At 37.6% G+C, this 18,896-nt stretch overlaps 1 protein-coding gene across 1 annotated transcript in view; it reads left to right on the forward strand.

Annotated features, from left to right (window-relative positions):
- The window catches only part of LOC107684513 (nuclear receptor corepressor 2-like), a 172,704-nt gene that overhangs the window by 81,033 nt on the left and 72,775 nt on the right, over positions 1–18,896 (forward strand). The window contains exons 5-7 of the mRNA XM_016480786.1: positions 2,730–2,735; positions 15,053–15,244; positions 16,807–16,920. Coding sequence (XP_016336272.1) covers positions 2,730–2,735; positions 15,053–15,244; positions 16,807–16,920 — 312 coding nt within the window. The remainder of the gene's footprint in view (positions 1–2,729; positions 2,736–15,052; positions 15,245–16,806; positions 16,921–18,896) is intronic.

Below are 18,896 nucleotides of genomic sequence, written 5' to 3' on the forward strand. Positions count from 1 at the left end.
TGCTTGAATGCTGCTGCCTGAACAAGAGACCTCCTTAAGTGAAAGTGTTGGCTGGTGTCACTATCTCGCGAACGCAGCGGCGGATCTCCACCAAATTTGGGGGATCCCTTCAGCTCGAGAAGCCCTCTCGAACACCACCCTCCGCGCGTCGATAGCCCCCCGGGATCGCCAGATCGGTCGGCGCCCGACCGCGAATTTAACCGCCCGTAACTCCCAGACCCCAGGGGCTATCGACACGTGGGCTCATTCGAAAGGGGGCCTCGAGACGTACACTCGATTCGGCGTTCGAGAGGGTTCCTCGAGCTGAAGGGATCCCCCGAATTTGGTGCGGATCTGCCACACCGTTACGGAGATATGGCCATTCAAAGTTTCAATGGTATTCCATACACTTAAGCTTTACAGCGTTTCATCCAGGTCGCCAGTAGCAAACAATGGAGCACGCTCTGCTGGACAAACTATATAATTACACCATTTACAAGCATTTTATCTGCGTTTAATGTAGGGCTGCCACTAACGACTATTTTTATTTCGATTAATCATTCGACTAATTTATCGATGAATCAGTTAATCTAAACTATTAATTTCCCACAAAAAAAATCGACAATTTTAAAGTACATTTTATGAAACAAGCCATTGGAGAAATGTGAAACTAAAAGAGTAAAAATGTAAACAAACCTAATAAAAATGAAATAAAAAGAAAATAATTCCAAAAGTACATGTTCTGGGCTTCTGTTCATTACAGCTGTGAGTGCAACTACAAAGGGGGGACAAATATGTTTCAATTAACCCCAACAGTTGGGTTTTGACATTAAATAAATGCAATGTTTAGAGTCCACTAGAATCAAGTATTAAAATTTTATTATTAAAAGTTATTATTATTAAAAATTTTAAGTATTAAAAGTACTCTTAGAAATGTGTAAACAACAGATTTAAACAGACATCTCCAGCATGATGAAAAAGATGAACAGAGGACTTCGGTAATGAAACTCCAAATGAAATCCAAATTTCAATGAAATCCTTTTTTTAAAGCAAAAGTAAAGTGCGACATAGAGTGCAAGAAGCAAGTGTCCATCTCATAGTCCAAATCACTGAAATCAAAGTTCAGTATTATAGTGTAAGAATGACAACATATCCACATGTTCTAGTCTACTAATAATAAAATATTATAATTAATAATACATTTTTGTGGTAATAAAAATAGATGTAGGTTAAGTGAACAATAGCCTTTAAATTTACTTAAAATACATATATAATAGCAATGATGCAATAATAATTAGTTAAAATAAAGTAACAAAAACAAGAAATCATGGTTTTATTGAACAAAACTGTTAAAATACTGTATTATAATGTAATAGAGCCACTGATCGATCAGTGAATAGAGCTAATGTACAGTACGCATTACAACAAAGGCCTGCAGGGGGCGCCAACGGCCTGACGATTGTTTTACACACTACTGTGCGATCTAATACTTGTTTAATATTTTCTAAACATCATTTAATTCAAATGTCCACTTAATCTTTAATATTTGGCCATTTCTTTACGACATATATGCTATAGCCTCTGTAATTTAATGAATATGTGGAGATCAAAACGTGTAAACTCAAGAGTGAGGGTTTGAGCTTTTATTTTGAAACCGTGAGATAATGATGTATTCTCCTGTGTTTGCGTGGATTTATAAATGATTTACCTTACAAATCTGATAGATATTTCATTAGAATTTGCTATGTAATCAGAGCTTTTAGATTTATTTATCAGGCATTTAAATGTGCAGCATAAATATACTGGGGTTATTGTTCAAGTTGTGAAAGGATTAAATAAGCTGTTTTTTAAAAGGAAAATGTTTGTGTTTGTGTTAAAGTGTGTTAAGGACAGCTGAGTTACACCCCTTAATGTGCATCTCTGAGTTTGTGTGTGTGCAGCAGGATTAAGGTCACTGCGATCACACCTCCTGCTTGTGGCATGATGTAAAGGGCAGAATGATTACACCCTTAGAGCAAGCCTGCGTGTGTTGTGCGCTAAGGTCAGTGTGATCACACTCCCGATCCAGAGATGTTGTGCTGAGTTGTTATGACTTCCCCCTAAAGCTTTTGTGTATTTTTAGCAGCCATGACAATATAGGGCTTAGAGGCAGAACTGTGTGTGTTAGTGGAAGCATTATGCAGCAGTAATTAATTAGTAATGGAGCTGACCTAGATGAGACCGTTGAGCTGTTGAAGATATTTACATTAGGATTTGAGCGTGTTCAGGTGAGAGACAGAGAGCGGGACTTTTGAAAGGACACTCAAGTCAAAGTGGACACAGGAAATGTCTCATCCTTTTTATGTAAGAGCGGTCACACTCAATGACACTCATGAAACTGAGCGAGTGGAACTGAAAGCTCAGGGAGGAGAAGTCTCTCTCTCTCTCTCTCTCTCTCTCTCTCTCTCTCTCTCTCGCTCTCTCTCTCACACACACACACACTAGTGTGTGTGCCGTTTGCAGCATACCTGCAGCACTCTGACTGGTGTGAACTAGCTCGTGTGTGTCTAATGGCTTGTTACAGCTCAGAGTGTCATATGACTTATGTTACTTTGACAGCCCATGATTCATAAATGTGTTAAGTCAGAGCTTTTTAAAGTTCGTCAGACTAATGCTCGTCTATCCTGGGATGAACAATGGTTTCTGAAGACATTACGAGTGATCCTAGGATGTTTGTTGTTTGGTACTTTGGGATTTGCTTACTGGGTTAGGCAAAGGCCCCACCTTAAGGTCTTTAGATATGCCTCGAATCCAGTATAAAATGGGATTTTTTTTCCACCTGGCAAACTCTGGTCTATAAAACCCCAAAGTCTTGTTGCTGCGTGTTGGCAGTTGCTTGGTCGCTAGTAGTAATTTCTAGTTCTGGGTGCTCTAGTAATGCTTTTTCAATCATCAAGTCATGTGATTTGAGGGATCATGTAACATGAAACATGCGTGAAATGGGTCTGGACCAGATATGAAATGCAAATACACACGTACACATGTATGTCCACAGTGGAAAGACGTTTTGCCACAGCTGTTGTGATGGCATAACAAATTGTGACATTCTGTGATATTCTTAAAAATAATGTTTTAATGAACTGTTATTATTATTGTTATGATACTTTGAGGAGTAATGTTACACAGCAAAACCACCAGTGTCAATTTAACACTGTGAGAGTTAATTTCAACACTATCCTGGTGTTTATATAATTTTTCACTGCCCAGTGTTAAATTAACATTTTAAAAGTTTTAACAAATTAACACTGCCTCAGAGTTCAACATTTAACCCTAACGGCATGGAGTTAATCCAACATCTCTTATCAGTGTTAATCTAACTCTGGGCAATTCCACCGTTACGGACGTGACATTTGCAGTCAAAACCTGAAATATAAATTCTCATAAATTATATTTATTTCCAATATATTAAACCATCTCTTTATATTTTTCCAGAGTCCAGACATCAGAAAAGTATCAGTCTATAAGCCCGTTTTATATTTTAAATGAGGGAAAAACACATGCGTTACGGACGTGACAAAAAAAGACACGAGTTTCTGGGAGACATATTTTGTAGACTTTCTGCGATTTACAATGCACAAACCAGAAGCAACAATATCTGCTTCTGGAGAAGGGTTGGCTATTTACAAAGCATAAAATATCAATTTTGTTTAAATTTTAATTTTTGTGTTTCACAGGAAAAATCTATGTTACGGACGTGACATCTCTCCGTTACGGACCTGACCGTTCTATAAGCGGAATTTATCTGACTATGAAAACGCTTATAAAATGCTTTAAAAACTTTAACAGAGACGTCTAGTGGGTATTCAATAGGGCTGCCCCCCACTAAAGATTTTTCTAGTTAACTAGTTGTTTGTTTAAGCCATTAGGCTATTTATATTAAATCAATAGGCCTTGTAATCCATAATGAGCTTCAATATATTCCACTCTCAAGCACACGTATAAAGTTTGCCACAAAGCACAGGCAAAAGTAGCCTAATGATTATTAATGTATAGATAAAGGAGACATTTTAATTATTTATTAATAAACTAATGTTTTCTTGTCGGCTGCAAGATGGAATTCACAGTGCTGACTCTCATCTCCACAGTAGCCTGTCTGGACTCGCCTTTAGAGAGAAATGCAACCTTCATACATAATATGGGGAGTATTTATGCGGTGCGGTGAGATGGCGCCGACGATGATGGTTGCCTCCGTGGCGTGCTCCGCAGTTGTTTTTATGTTTTTGTTAGTTTGTCCTGTCTTTAGTTATATCCCTGCAATCAGTTTCACCAGAGACGAATTGCTGGACATTCGGCAGTACACACCACCCGATATTTCACCGGTTTTCGATTATTATACCTGGCAATAAAGCTCATTCTGATTCTGATTAACTTCGTTTTTAATTGGTTCGTTTAAAAGTAGACATTTCAGCCTTTCTATAGATATATTTCTCTATGTGAAACACACATGCTGAGTTTTGGTTCTTTTTGGAGACGTGCTCCAGCTCACAGAGAATGAGACTGCAGAAACGCATCCTGTTTGTTTTCATTATTTTACAAAAGCACAACATTTTGTTGTTATTATGAATTTACATAAAATAAGTTTCAAATTGATTTTAAGTTGTTTCATTATTAGGAAAAAAATGCAAGTGATCGTGCGGGCGCCTCCCTTTCATGCATGCGCATTAATATTCCGCACAAACACTTGAACACGGGCCAAAAATAGCACATTTATAGCCTGTAGGTTAACGCTAGAGTTTGGAATCCACATTAAAATAAATCCTCACCAGTCTACATCCGAGACAGGTGCAGTTATAACCTATAAATTAAAGGCTATTTGACGTTTTAAAATGATCTAACTGATCAACGCCACTCCAATTCGTTGATCATAGTTGTTGATCAAGATTAAACGGATGCCACTGAAAAAAATGTTTTAATGACTTGCTTATGCATTAAATAACTAAGATACAAAACAGGTTAAGTAAAATATTCTAAATGTATAATAGGCCTAGTGTACAAATATTTATAAAATAGACTGCGAAGATTCACGGTTTGCATCTGCATAACAAAGTGAATTATTTTACTATGATATGAAATTAAACCATACAAGATGTGTAATGAAAAAAATAATATTTAGACAAAAATAAATAAATGATAACCCCACAGCATGCACGCCAAACACGCAAAATCTTGCACTCTGCATGCATTCAGCGCAGATAGCGACAAGAGTTATTTGAAACATAAAATGTAAAACAAGATAATACTGACAATGAACAACATTTAAAATAGTTTTGGCGAGCTGTCATGCAGTCCACCTGTGCATGCTTAGGTTATCTCCGCTCAGCTCTCGCTGAGCGATTTCTAAAATGTTATGATAAGGTAAGCCTGACACAGCAGTAGACCTTTATCAGTCATCAGCAACGAGGCAAACATGTGCGCCGGTATGCTTTAATATGAAGCATCCGTAGACTACAATAGATTTACAATGCACAAACCAGAAGCAACAATATCTACCGAATGGAGAAGGGTTGGCAATTCACAAAGCATAAAATATAAATTTTATTTCAATTTTATTTTTTGTGTTTCAGAGGAAAAATCATACGGATGTGACAGTACTGAAAGCGGAATTTATATGACTATGGAAATGCAAAAGTTTAACAGAGATAGAGGGTATTTAATAGGGCTGCCCCCCACTAAAGATTTTTTCCAGTTACTAGTAGTCATTCATTTAAGCTATTGCTAATCGCACGTTTATATTAAATTAACATAATACTCCATAATGAGCATATTCCACGCTCAAGTAGGCAAAATAGATACAGTTATAACCTGCAAATTGAAGGCTATTTGACGTTTTAAAATGATCTAATAACGGGCCGATGCTGCTCCAATTCGTTGATGTTGTTGATCAAGATTAAACTGTCGCAGTCATAAACTTGTTTTAATGACTCTCATAAACTTGTTTTAATAAATCGCTTATGCATTAAATAATAAAGATACAAAACAGGTTAAGTTAAATATGCTGAATATATATTGTACAAATATTTATAAAATGCTAGACTGCGAATAAGATTACAGTTTCACATTTTGCATCTGCATAACATAGTGACTTATTTTTAACATGTAGTGATACCAAATAAAACCAAACAAGATTTGTAATTAAGAAAAAATATTTAGACAAATAAGAGTGAATGATGTTACTCCACAGTACATCTCTTGCGCATCTCACTCAGCAGCATGCACACCGAACACGCAAAAGCTTGCTCTCTGCATGAATGCAGCGCAGATAGCGACATAAGTTATTTGAAACACTTAAAGAAGATAATATTGACAATGAACATTGACATTTGAAAAAGTTTTGGCGATTTGTCCTGCACAGTCCGTCTGTGCATTTCTGACCCGCACAGCAAATGCAGCCTTAGCTAAACCTCCACGATGTTCTCGTTGACGTTGAGAATGCAATTTCTAAAATGTTAGAATGAATTAATTTCTAAAATGTTATGATACGGAAAGCCTGAAACAGATTACAGCAGTATAGACCTACACGGTAGGCTATCAGTCATCAGCAATGCGTGGTAAACATGCGTGCCTGTATGCATACAATTTAATATGAAGCGTCCGTAACGGTCACGTCCGTAATGCATTATATGGTTGATAAGAGCAAAGAATAGAGATGAGCTGTTGATCATAATTGGCATGGCCATAAGTTGGCTTTGTACAGAAAGTTTCAAGTTAATTGCATTAATAATTACTATATGATATAAACTTCATCTTTAAAACGTTACGGACGTGACACAGCGCTGAAGTGTCCTGACATCATATATCTAGCCTATATAAATCCAAAAATCATTGCTGTTTAGACAAAGTGAGTTTATTAATTTTTCAGAAAGGCCTCCATCTTTCTACAAAATGCTTACTTTTGACATAAATGAAAAAATGGGCAGCCTTTGATCTCTCATTTGAAAACATGACATACAGTCGAATGAAAATGTAATTTTTAGGGATGCACCGATACCGATACGGGCCCGATACTGAGCTCCTGTACTCGTACTCGTACTCGTTAAAATGCCCCGATACCAAACACCGATACCACACAGCATGTGATAAGCGCCATATTCAGACAAAGAAACACCAACAACAGACAGCAGAATGGAGTTAAGGATGTCTACTACGAAGTATATGTATGCAATGAATATAACGTTAAACATTCAGTATTAAATTTGATAAATGAAGCTAACCAACTAACATTATACATACAATTTTGGTTTCTGTATCCAATATTTAAAAAATGTACAAATGCAATAAAAATATTGGTATCGGTACTCGGTATCGGCAAGTACCAAAAATAAAAGTATCGGTATCGGGCGAGTACTGGAAAAAGTGGTATCGGTGCATCCCTAGTAATTTTACTATGGGTGCACCCCTCATATGTGGTGGATAAACGGTGATTTCCTTCAAATTTCTATTAAAGCACGTTAATGCAGTAAAATACAGACCTAAACGCACAACTTAAATAGGGTTTTGTTCTTTTTGTAAAAACTTTATTTTTTTCATGGTAAGGTTGACATTTGCATGGAATTGCTGCTCTTCAGAGTAAAAGAACACTACCTTAGATTTAAATAATTAACAATATTAATTTGATAACTCCTAAAAGCATTAATATAACTCTTAACTGATCAGGTAAAAGGAATTAAGGAGTAACAGAACAGTTACTTTTAGAATAACTATTTGTAAAAAATAAACCCACAAAACAAGATTCGTTTGCATATTATTTTTTATTATTATTGTTAAAACATTGTAAAGCTTTTTCCCTGCACCAAAATGTCTTCACATTCAATGTTTTCAATACATTGAAACAACATGTTCTTACAACAATTAAAGGTGTCATATGATGTTGCTAAAAAGAAAATTAATTTGTGTATTTGGTGTCAGAACAGCCGGCATTGTAGTCTACTCTTCCAGGATCAGGAAACAGTCCTCCATAAAATCTGCTGCACACATCTGAATATTTGGGTTAAACTGTTCTGGAACAGTGTTGTAAATACAACTTAACCACTGATTTGTAGTCATGTCCTCTTTTGGAAGACCAAACAAAGTAGTTTCGCTTTCACAACGAAACACAGCGTCACACACGGCGGGCTTGAGTGAGCAGAGGCCGGCCTAGAGTGAGCGGCCGGCGGCCTAGAGTGCCGCACTTAGGTGCGCGCGGCAGGACTTTCTGTTTATTTAATCAGAAACAGTCTAAATGTTATTTGAGTAGGCTATTTTACTTTTAATTTAATTAGAATTAGGCCAACAGCGCCCCCTACTGATTAAAACTCCTTACCGAACGGGCGTTAGGACCTGGGGGAGGCTGTCACTGCTGCCACCTTACGTGCTATTACTGTTTACTCTATCATACACTGAACACGTCATTCTGTACGTGCTTTCACAGATTAAATGCAGCGATCCAAAACAGTCAATCTAATCATCATTCAGACAAAATTTTGCTTCAAGAATGAGCCACATTGCTGACGTGATCTAATCAGTAGCACACCCTGAGCACATGTGAGTTTAACGTATTCCTCTTAATACTACAAGACATATCGGCATAATTTTACATATCGGGCTGATATTTACATTTAAAGCCATTATCGGCCGATTCTGATATTGGTCCGATAATATCGTGCATCCCTAGTATGAATATTGCTAGTTTTGGTTAATTGTGGGAGTTACCTCTCCCCCATCCCCCACAAACTAAGCTCCTGGTCGTAAAACACTTCTGGGGTTTCCCTGTCAACCTCCTAGTAAAGCAAATGTCTTTCTGAGAAAAGGTTTATGAGCACACAGCACATAAATACTACTATAATTCAGTATGTTTTCAAATACATATTATAAATGAGATAAAACACTTACTGTCAGAGTTTAAAGCAGTTCCTCGTCTGTTGCGAGTGAAAGAAATTGTTTCTGAGAAAAGTTTAGGCATACACAGCATTTAATATTGTTAAAAAAACAATATGATGTTATAAAATAGGCCTACATGTTGTAAATTAGATAAAACACTTAACTTTGGTGTATTCCGTCCTTGTATGCTCCGCATCGCGAGTCAGGAAATGGCATCTGTGAGAAATCTTTCAGCTGGTTTAGGTGCGTAAATATCCCGTATGTAAATAATAACACTCAGTGTTAAGAAAATGTAACCCTCTGTAACTTCTCCAGCCAGAGGGTGCTGTTTACACTAGCCATGTTAATCCCTTGAAATTCAACACTAGAAATTTTACTCTTAACTCTCAGAGTCATTAACACCAGGATTTCAACACTGGAGGTTTTGCAGTGTAGTAGGGCTGTCACAATTCCTCGATTCAATTCGAGTACTCTGTTTTAAAAAAATCCTCGATTTCATTTTGCCTGTGTTGAGTAATCGGCAGAATACCGGAAGTGGCACATCATTATGCCAATGAATGGCAAATCATTATTAGACCGTCTTCCAAGGCTGCGTGATATATTAAACAAATTTAAAATCGTAATAAATCATAATGCTATTGTGAATACACAAATGTTATGATTCAATTAAATAAATATATGCAATGCTGGTTTAATATGTGCGCTTTAATTATTTACATGCATCTAGGTTACGTACGTGCATCTCAGAGCGGCTCTGTTTACAGTAAATGCTGCTCCACACAAAATGTTATCATTTACATGTGTGTAGCGTCTCAATCTGCATCTCTGCCTATTGTTGTGAGTTTATTATAACGTTCATCTGGCAATGCAACGTGCGCCATTTCATCAGATTTGTAAGGTAATGCTGGGTAAACACCACAAGATAATCGGGCTGATTTTGGGCCGATTTCTCCCATTCCGACAATCCTAGGTAATGTCCCGATTATCTTGGTGGTTCTAAAGATGATCTTATCAGATTTTCCTGTGGTGTGAGGTGTGTTAAGAGAGTGACTGAATCTGCTCGGAAGAATGTCGGAGGCGCCCCGATCGTGAATCGTAAATATTCAACATGTTGAATATTTACGATTCACGATCGGGGCGCCTCCGACATTCTTCCGAGCAGATTCAGTCACTCTCTTAACACACCTCACACCACAGGAAAATCTGATAAGATCATCTTTAGAACCACCAAGATAATCGGGACATTACCTAGGATTGTCGGAAGGGGAGAAATCGGCCCAAAATCAGCCCGATTATCTTATGGTGTGTACCCAGCATAAAGGCTGGAATACACTACACGACTTTTAAAATTTTAACAGATTTTTAAAACACCAAGCATCATACACTTACTGACTTTGTAATTAGTCACAAAGGAAAACTGGGCATCATACAGTAAACGCCTGAGGATCCCACACTAGCAGAATGTGTGGGGGAATCCCGAGGACAAATGCGCGTATGATCTGGAGATTATCACGTGAAACGAAACTATCCAATCAGTAAGCAAGCTGACAGAAGACGGAAGCATAACAAATGCAGACATCGCAATTTCTTCCTGCCTATCGTCCACCATGTTTATTCTCAAGTATCGAGAGATTTTGCGAGATTTCCCATGTTCACAGTCGGGACTGTGACAGTCGGTTGAAAATCTGTTGGTGTGTGGTGTGCAGTTTTGTTCAATAAAACCATATGATTACTTGCTTTTCATACTTTATTTGAACTAATTATTATTGCTTAATTGCTATTATATATGTATTTTAAGTCATTTTAAAGGCTATTGTTCGCTTAGGTCTATTTTTATTACTACAAAAAAAATAAATGATTAATTATCCGACTACTCGATTAATCGTCAGAATAATCGACAGATTACTCGATTGCCAAAATTATAATTAGTGACAGCCCTAAACGTTAGTACATTATACTGTACAATAGAAATTTATTTCTGTCGAAATTTGGCTGAAAACAACACAAGCGTCACACTTGCTCATTTTGCAGTTTAATATTCACCGACACTAGTCCACATTGAAATTTGATTAGGTGCACAGAAGTACTCTTGATGTTTGTCAGTCATCGGCGATGGACGATGGCATCATCTATCGGCCCAACCCTAGTGTGAAGGTTACTGCAGTGCATACCCATAGCACTCAGGTTTATGTTTATGTAAAGCTGCTTGGAGTTTTAAATCTCATGCACACATTTCTGATTTTTGGTTGGTTCTTGTTACTGAGACTTGGCAGGATTATAGTGCTTGTCCTTGAAAGTAATTGTGTGGGGTTAACAAGGCAATTTTCATCCTATGCTGTGTGTGAGAGAGAGTTGAGTGAGTGAGTGAGTGAGTGAGTGTGTGTGTGTATGCAGCTTTGAGTCCTAAAGTGACTCCTTTATCAAATCCTTTTGAAGTGTTAAATCCCGCCTGAAGTTTGGAATGCCTCTAGGAATGTGTTTTGAACATTAGCAGAGCTCTCAGGCTGTCCTTGGACATTTGAGCTTTGTCTTCCTCTTTCCATGGACAATCTGGAATTGGAGCAACACATTTTAATTGTCAGGGGTTTCATAAAAATATGATTAATTATAAAAGATTACTTTGTCTATTGTGCCGTAAGTTAGAGACCTGCGCGGGACGGATTTTTCAGATTCTGTCCCACTCCCGCCCGCGACATTCATGTTTTGTCCTGCTCCCGCCCGCAAAAGCCAGCATAAAAGTAATCTATATAGATTTTTTTCAGTACATCAAAGAAATTTACATGAAATGGTTCTGTAACATCTCCTAAGCTCCACAACATCTCAGCATAAACACTCCCGATAAAAGATTTGTTATTTAGGCTAAGCATCAACATTCACAAACCACTGTTATTTTTAACAGAACAGCAAGCCTGGCTGCTGCGTGCCTGGTTTGGCATGGCAGAATGCGAGCAGCGCTTCCTTTATCACCACTAAAAGCTGACATCTCAGTTAATCGCGATCTCATAAAGCTCTGTTATAACACAATACATGTTTCGTGAGCACGCAATTTCAGCACTGCCGTGAGTAGATTCTAACTTAATCACCTCTGATTGGCCATTGCGTTCCAGAAATCAACAGCTGAGTCTGTGATTGGCTTTATTGCACAACCCTTTAAACACGTGTTATTAATAGAAACTATGCCTAGCTTGCACGTCAATCATTTTAATGTTAATATTAGTTGTTTTTTTTGCTTTTGTGCAACAGATAAATAACAATTTATATGTTTTAGACACTTTATGTTTAGATAATTTCTATTTTGCGGGAGTCCCGCGAATCATTTTATTCTCCCGCATCCCGCACACATGAGTCTCTTCCCACCCGCACTCGCCCATCAAGAGTTGTCCCACGCCGCACCCTGTTGCGTTGGGTCCCGCGGTACTCCCTCGGGAGTGCAGGTCTCTACCGTAAGTCATACATCTATTTAATTTATTTACTTTAAAACACATGGGGTCGTTACTCTTTAATGTGAGCCTGATGGTCAGAAAAGTTTTATGTTAAAAAATTGTTGTTGTGATTATTTATTAGAAGCACCAAAGGCGCGATGGCACCTATTGTATCCATTGGCGTTCTTCTTCTTATTCTTCCGCTCTGAATGTCTATGGCAGCCCATAGAACCACTGTGGAAAAGTTATGAAATTTGGTACACGGATAGAGGACAGTCTGATCTGTCACCATAGCAAATTTGGAATCTCTATCTCAATCCCTCTAGTGCCACCAACTGTCCAAAGTTGCACTTATGTTTATGCTAATAACTTTTGAACCGTGAAGTTTAGACTGAAAATTATTTCATGGCGAGTCAAATGGAAACAAAAATAAAAAATTCTATTGGTCAAGATTTTTTGCATTTTTTAATAGTTTGAAAAACCTACTTTCGAGCTCGTCCTAGACAGTTTGTCTGATTTTCACCAAAATGCTGGCAAAAAGTTATGGAATTCAAGTTTAGTCAAACCGTTCTCAAATAACACGCAAACAAATTTGACAGAGCACGCAAAAATGGATGCGAGGCTACATCTCAACAGTTTGGTGTATAGAGACCAAACTTTGTGTGTGTTATGGCCTGAGGCTACCTGCACAGTTTCTGCTCAGCTCCACCTAGTTGTCAGGAGATATAAAAAAATGGCTATTTTTGTTTATAACTTCTGAATAGTTTGAACAAAAATCACAAAACTCTTTAGATTCAGTGCAGCATGCCGAGTCGAACCATACCCAATTTTCCCATGTCGGCCATTTTGGGCGTCGGCCATTTTGAATTTTGTTGTGAAATGCTATTTTTACGAACTAATTTTACGAACGCATTGACATATCGTTTCGAAACTCAGTATGTGTCTTTGGTACCATGTCCTGACAGTACTAGAAAACATATGAAGCATTGCCACCTTGTGGTCAAAAGTTATAATGAAATTTCCAAAAATGCTAATAGCTTTTGAGCATATTAGCCTATTGTAATGAAACTGGTCTCAATATATTCTTTGGGTCATGCCGAGAACATACCAATTTTGCCATAATCAGCTGCATTTACTGTCCGACATTTTGATTTATGTTGAAAAAATCATCTTCAGACTGTGCTGACAAAAAGGTATGGATTTCTTGTTGATAGACAAAAACGTTATTGTATAAGCACCGCAACAAATTTGAAGCATGATGCCAAACTACGTCTGAGGCTGTATCTCTGCAAAGCTTTGACATATTGACACCAAACTTTGTGTGTGCCATTGTCACCTCACACAGAACACACCACATCGATTCGATAACAGCACCACCAATTGGTCAAAAGTGATAAGCCATTAAGTCATATTACTAGTGGAAGTATGTATGATTTTTCAGCCATTTTGACCACAATCATCTTAAAATGGCTTCAATTACTCATTGCTACAGTTGGTCTGATGCTTGTTGTCTTGCTTGCTTCTGTAGTGCTTGGCCCCTTAATTGCTGCTTGCAGCTATATTTATTATTATTATTATTAATTGTATTTTTAGTCTTGTTCTTTTTTGTTGGGTGATTGTGTGCACTCAGTCCATGCATTTGCCCTGAGGACTGCTCTGCCTGAGTGATCTTTAAGGGCCGATGAGAGAGAGAATAGCACGCGCTCTCCCTGATCACTACGCTTACGTAACATTCTCTTCATGTGAGAGAATGAACCCAAAGGCTCTTAAGCACATTTTAAACTAGCTGAATATTCAATAGCCTTAACCACTGATCTGCTGTGTGTACATTCACCAGTTTACTATAAGAGGTGAAGTTTTTACCACTAAACAGTCTCTAAGCGGTACTGTGTTGTAACCATGTTTTTTTTTTCATATTTCTGAACGAGAGAAGAACGAGTACATTGTATCTCTTTCCAAGAACCCAAAATGTCAAAACCTTGAAATGCTGAATAGCATTAATTAGTGGTGCCTGCCAAGGCATGCATCACTATTGCTATTGCTCATGCTTGAGGTTAGGGGTTTGTTCAAATCCCCAAACCTAAGCATGAAACCTTGTCACGTAACTCTTAACACTGTTTGTGCTGTGGACATGGAGTTCTCAAATGATGCTGCTTGTTTTAGTGTGCCTCTCTGTGACTTAACATTTTTACCTGGCTGTGATAAAACAAGTAATGTAAAATGTGATAATGGAAACATTTTTGTTTAATCATTTAGTAGATAAACTACCATTCAAAAGTTTATTCAGCAAGGACGCATTAAATTGATCATTAAATTGATCAAAAATGACCGTAAAGACTGTAAACATTTATAATGTTACAAAAGATTTCTATTTCAAATAAATACTGTTCTTTTGAAGCTTATATTCATCAAAGAATCCTGAAAAAAAATTGTAGCACTGTTTCCACAAAAATATGAAGCAGCACAACTGTTTTCAAGATAGATAATAATAAGAAACACACTTGCTGTCAAATAGCAGATTGCTAGCAACCACTCAAAATACTTCAGCATAATTCTTCAGAATAATGTATGTGTTTGATAATTAATACTGCTAATTGACATCAGTCATCATATGTGGAATTGTTGTGATTCTAAGCTGAAGTAAATGTTTGGTTAATGTTCATTAGAAAAATAAACATTTGAAACCACAACTTTTACAAACAAAATAAAGCTTCTACCAGGTCTGAATGAGTACAATGATGTGTGTGTTTATACAGGAGCACAGCAGCAGCAGCAGTTCCATTGGAAAGATTGAGCCCATTTCTCCTGTGAGCCCAGTGCCCATGGAGCCCGACCTGGACTTGGTTCCCTCTCGCCTCTCCAAAGAGGAGCTAATCCAGAACATGGACCGCGTGGATCGGGAGATCACCATGGTGGAGCAGCAGATCTGTAAACTGCGTAAAAAACAGGTAACCTTCACCACATTTTGCCTATTTATTTTGAACCCTAGCATAAAGGATCCTATGAAGAATGCATTTTTGTTTTATTTCAGGAAAAGTTGGCCTTCTAAAATAAGCACCAGGACAGTTTGCAAAGCTTTTTATTTAGGTGAAGGCAAGGATTTCTTTCTAAGTACACCTTTCAGAGCTGCAATAAGTAGAAGCTTTTCATCCACAGTGCAGTTAGTGTTATGTAATCTGGACACTAGTGTAGCAGCAATAGTAGATGAGTGTGTGCGGAGTGGAGTTGTGATGATTGTGTGGTTATTGCCTCAGCAGGCCACACAGCTACAAACACACTTTCCTGTCTTTCCTCTCGGTCTCCTTCCCTCTCTCGGTTTCCTCTCCCTCTCTTTTTTTTCTTGCCAGTGCCATTACTCAGTGGTCTACTTCAAGTGTTAATGCAGCACTATAATTTTAGGTCTCTTATTTCAGTGGAATAATTGCATCAAGTATATTCGCCTATTTTATGTCTTTTAATTTGCACAATAGTAACTGTATGTATTACAAGAATATTTTTTAAAGGTTTAAAGAATTAGAATGTATTCTCAGATATTTCTAGTCATGCTTATTGCAGAAAATATATAAGCAGACCATGTCTTCTTGTAAAACAGACCCCCTAGTTCACTTGAGGTTTTGGACCGTGTCCAAACCGCTGCTCAATAAATCGAAGCCACCTGTGCTCCATGGGCTAGTCCATTGAGGGAGTAATGGAGGATTGGAGAGGGAGTGAAACGGCTTTGAGTCTGAGTGGTTGTATAAGTACAGTCACGCTACCAAGAAAAATGAACCTCTCCTCATCTGCCCTTCAACACCATACTGTTTTCTTCTGAAAGATTTGGCATCTATTTTCAGTGAGGTAACAGACCCCGTCCATCGCTCTCCTCTCCCCTTAGGTTTCCTCTAAGCATTAAAACATCTGGTGCAATTAAATGGTACGGTAAACTTTAACGTAAAGCGAGGGAGTGATGGAGAGAAGAGAGAAGAAGTGAGAATATCAGGTTACTCTGTGTTTGACTGTCTGCGAGGGCAGTGGGATGGCTCGTTTATTTTCTTTAACTCAGGACACACACAGTCTTGATCCTTCACTAGAGCTGATCCATATGAGTTTGGGCTTATGTTTGCAAGACGGAGGCCCCTTTCAGCATTTTATTGGAGCCAGGGCCTCTGCGTTTCTGTGCGCATCTGTGTATAAGCTGTGAAATTATTGTTGATCATCAATCTTTGACTATTAAGTTGTCTCGCTGACTCTCTTTGCTAAAGCATTAGTGCTTCTCAGCCAATCAGAGCTTGTCTGATATTAGCAGCAGTGCTTCTGATGTGGGGATAGTGTTAATATTAGCTCACGTAATATTGCATTCTTGTTGTGTCTGACTGCTTATTCTAGAAGGGTTGCATTAGTCCTTTTTCATCAGTAAAAATAAGAGTTTCAATATAGTTCTTATTTTTATGTTTTAACCTTTGTCACTGTTGATTTATAGGAGTCAGGATTGTTAGGAAGTCTTTCATGCTCTGTATTTTTTTTTTTGTAGCAACAGCTGGAGGAAGAAGCTGCAAAACCCCAGGAGCCAGAGCGCACCATCTCACCTCCACCCAGTGAAGCCAAACACCGCAGCCTGGTCCAGATCATCTATGATGAAAACAGGGTGAGAACAAAAAACACTAGGGATTCACGATATTGGATTTTTGCCGATATACGATATGCCGATTAGTGGTCGACCAATATTGTTTTTTTGACAGTCGATGCCGATGCCAATATCTTGGAAAGCAGGGTGACGGCAGGGTTATATCGAAAGCCGATATAAAGCCGATATAATTTTATTTATTTTAATTAATATTTAAGAAATTTTAAATCATTTGAAAATGGATTAAAAAATAAATGTGTAAAATAAACATACTTGTACTTTAAATGACAAAGTATTTTTCACAAATAAATAAATAATTAATAAAAATATAATTAAAAAGGAAGTAAACACTGAAACCAACAGGGCATTCTTTATTTATTTTTTCAAATAAAGCCAAGGTAACACTCATTTTACATACAGCACACAGTGAAAATGACATGAATATGACATTGGGCAAAAGCATGAAGCGCAGCATAATTTGAAATCATGAGTTTAAAGTTAGTCGATCGCGCGTCTCCAGTGAAGGAGAACTTTCCTCCTGTCCGTATTCAATTCTCACGGACCTACCGTTACACAGAGAACACGCGATCATGCAGGATACAAATGCACACTTCACACGATCTCACAGCTGGATTTGACTAAGTTTGCAAGATTTTTTTAATTAAATGTTCATTAGTCATTCAAAGATTTGTTTAAATGATATAAATGCATATTTGCTGAATGCTGACGGCAAACAAGAAAGTATTATAATGTTTGCCTTTCTATTACTAATAATATAAAAGCAATCGTTATAATACTTTTTTGTATACATTTTAATTCCTTTGTTTAACAGTTCTTTCTGATTATTAGACAGATTTCTGTCCGTATTAGAACTGTCAACGACGACAGCGAACAAGGAGAATGTGAACACTGTGTGCGCAGGCGCTGCCGTTCTCAGCGCCGTCAAAATTAAAAGTCCCGCCTCAAACGCATCTGCCAAACAGAAAAACTTATCGGCCAATGCCGATATATCGGCCAACCACTAATGCGGATAATTTTCAACTCATTTTGGCCGATAGCCGATGCCGATAACGATATATAATTATTTTTCATTTTGGTTAGTTTTTAAAGTGCCCCTATTATGGATTTTTGAAAATTACCTTTCATGCAGTGTGTAACACAGCTCTAAGTGAATGAAAACATACTGCAAAGTTTTAAATCTAAAAGTGCACAGTGTATAAAGTTATTGTCTCTCAAAAGAAAGAGTCGACTCTGAATAATTGAAACGAATCGTTTTAAAATGAATCCCAATCATACCAATTGACCAATCACCGCAGATTAGCGTCACGTAAAGAAGGGGTTTGGAAAAATGGATTGTTGAGAGAATCGTTTGGGAGTCGTTGAGCAAGTAGGGTAAAAATAAATGCATATTATAAGACAATGAAAGTGTTTTTTGACCTTGCATGCATGTCAACCTGTTGCATGCCAAAACCAAAATATGAACCTTTCATTACCCATAATAAGGACAGGAACTTATTTGTTAGAATGAAATAAACAATAATAAAGTTACTTTATAATGACAGCACATTGAAGATTTGGAAATAACTATAAATAAACTATATATTAATCACTGCATTTTCCCCCCATAAAGATGAAGTGGTAACATTAACATTTCATTTTATGATTTAGCATTTGTAAATGGTCTAAAGCAAAAGAGTTGTACAAATTCTGAAAATCGTTTAAAGCTCATAATTTGTTTAAATGATATAACATATTACACATGAATGAATAAATCAGTAGGTATATATAAAATTATTTAATTTAAGTGTCATGTTTGTGATTTTTTTTTTGTTCATGTACCTGTAAGCTATAGCTTCTGACCTTTAGCGTCACACACGGTGGGCTAGAGTGAGTGGAGGCTGGCGGGCTAGAGTGAGCGGAGACCGGCAGGCTTGAGGGCTTGCGGCAACCACATGTGACGACCCCGGGCTGGACTCCGCTTTGTCCACGGTGAAAGT

The sequence above is a fragment of the Sinocyclocheilus anshuiensis genome, unplaced genomic scaffold (genome assembly GCF_001515605.1).
Source record: "Sinocyclocheilus anshuiensis isolate Anshui unplaced genomic scaffold, SAMN03320099.WGS_v1.1 scaffold1, whole genome shotgun sequence".
NCBI lineage: Eukaryota > Metazoa > Chordata > Actinopteri > Cypriniformes > Cyprinidae > Sinocyclocheilus > Sinocyclocheilus anshuiensis.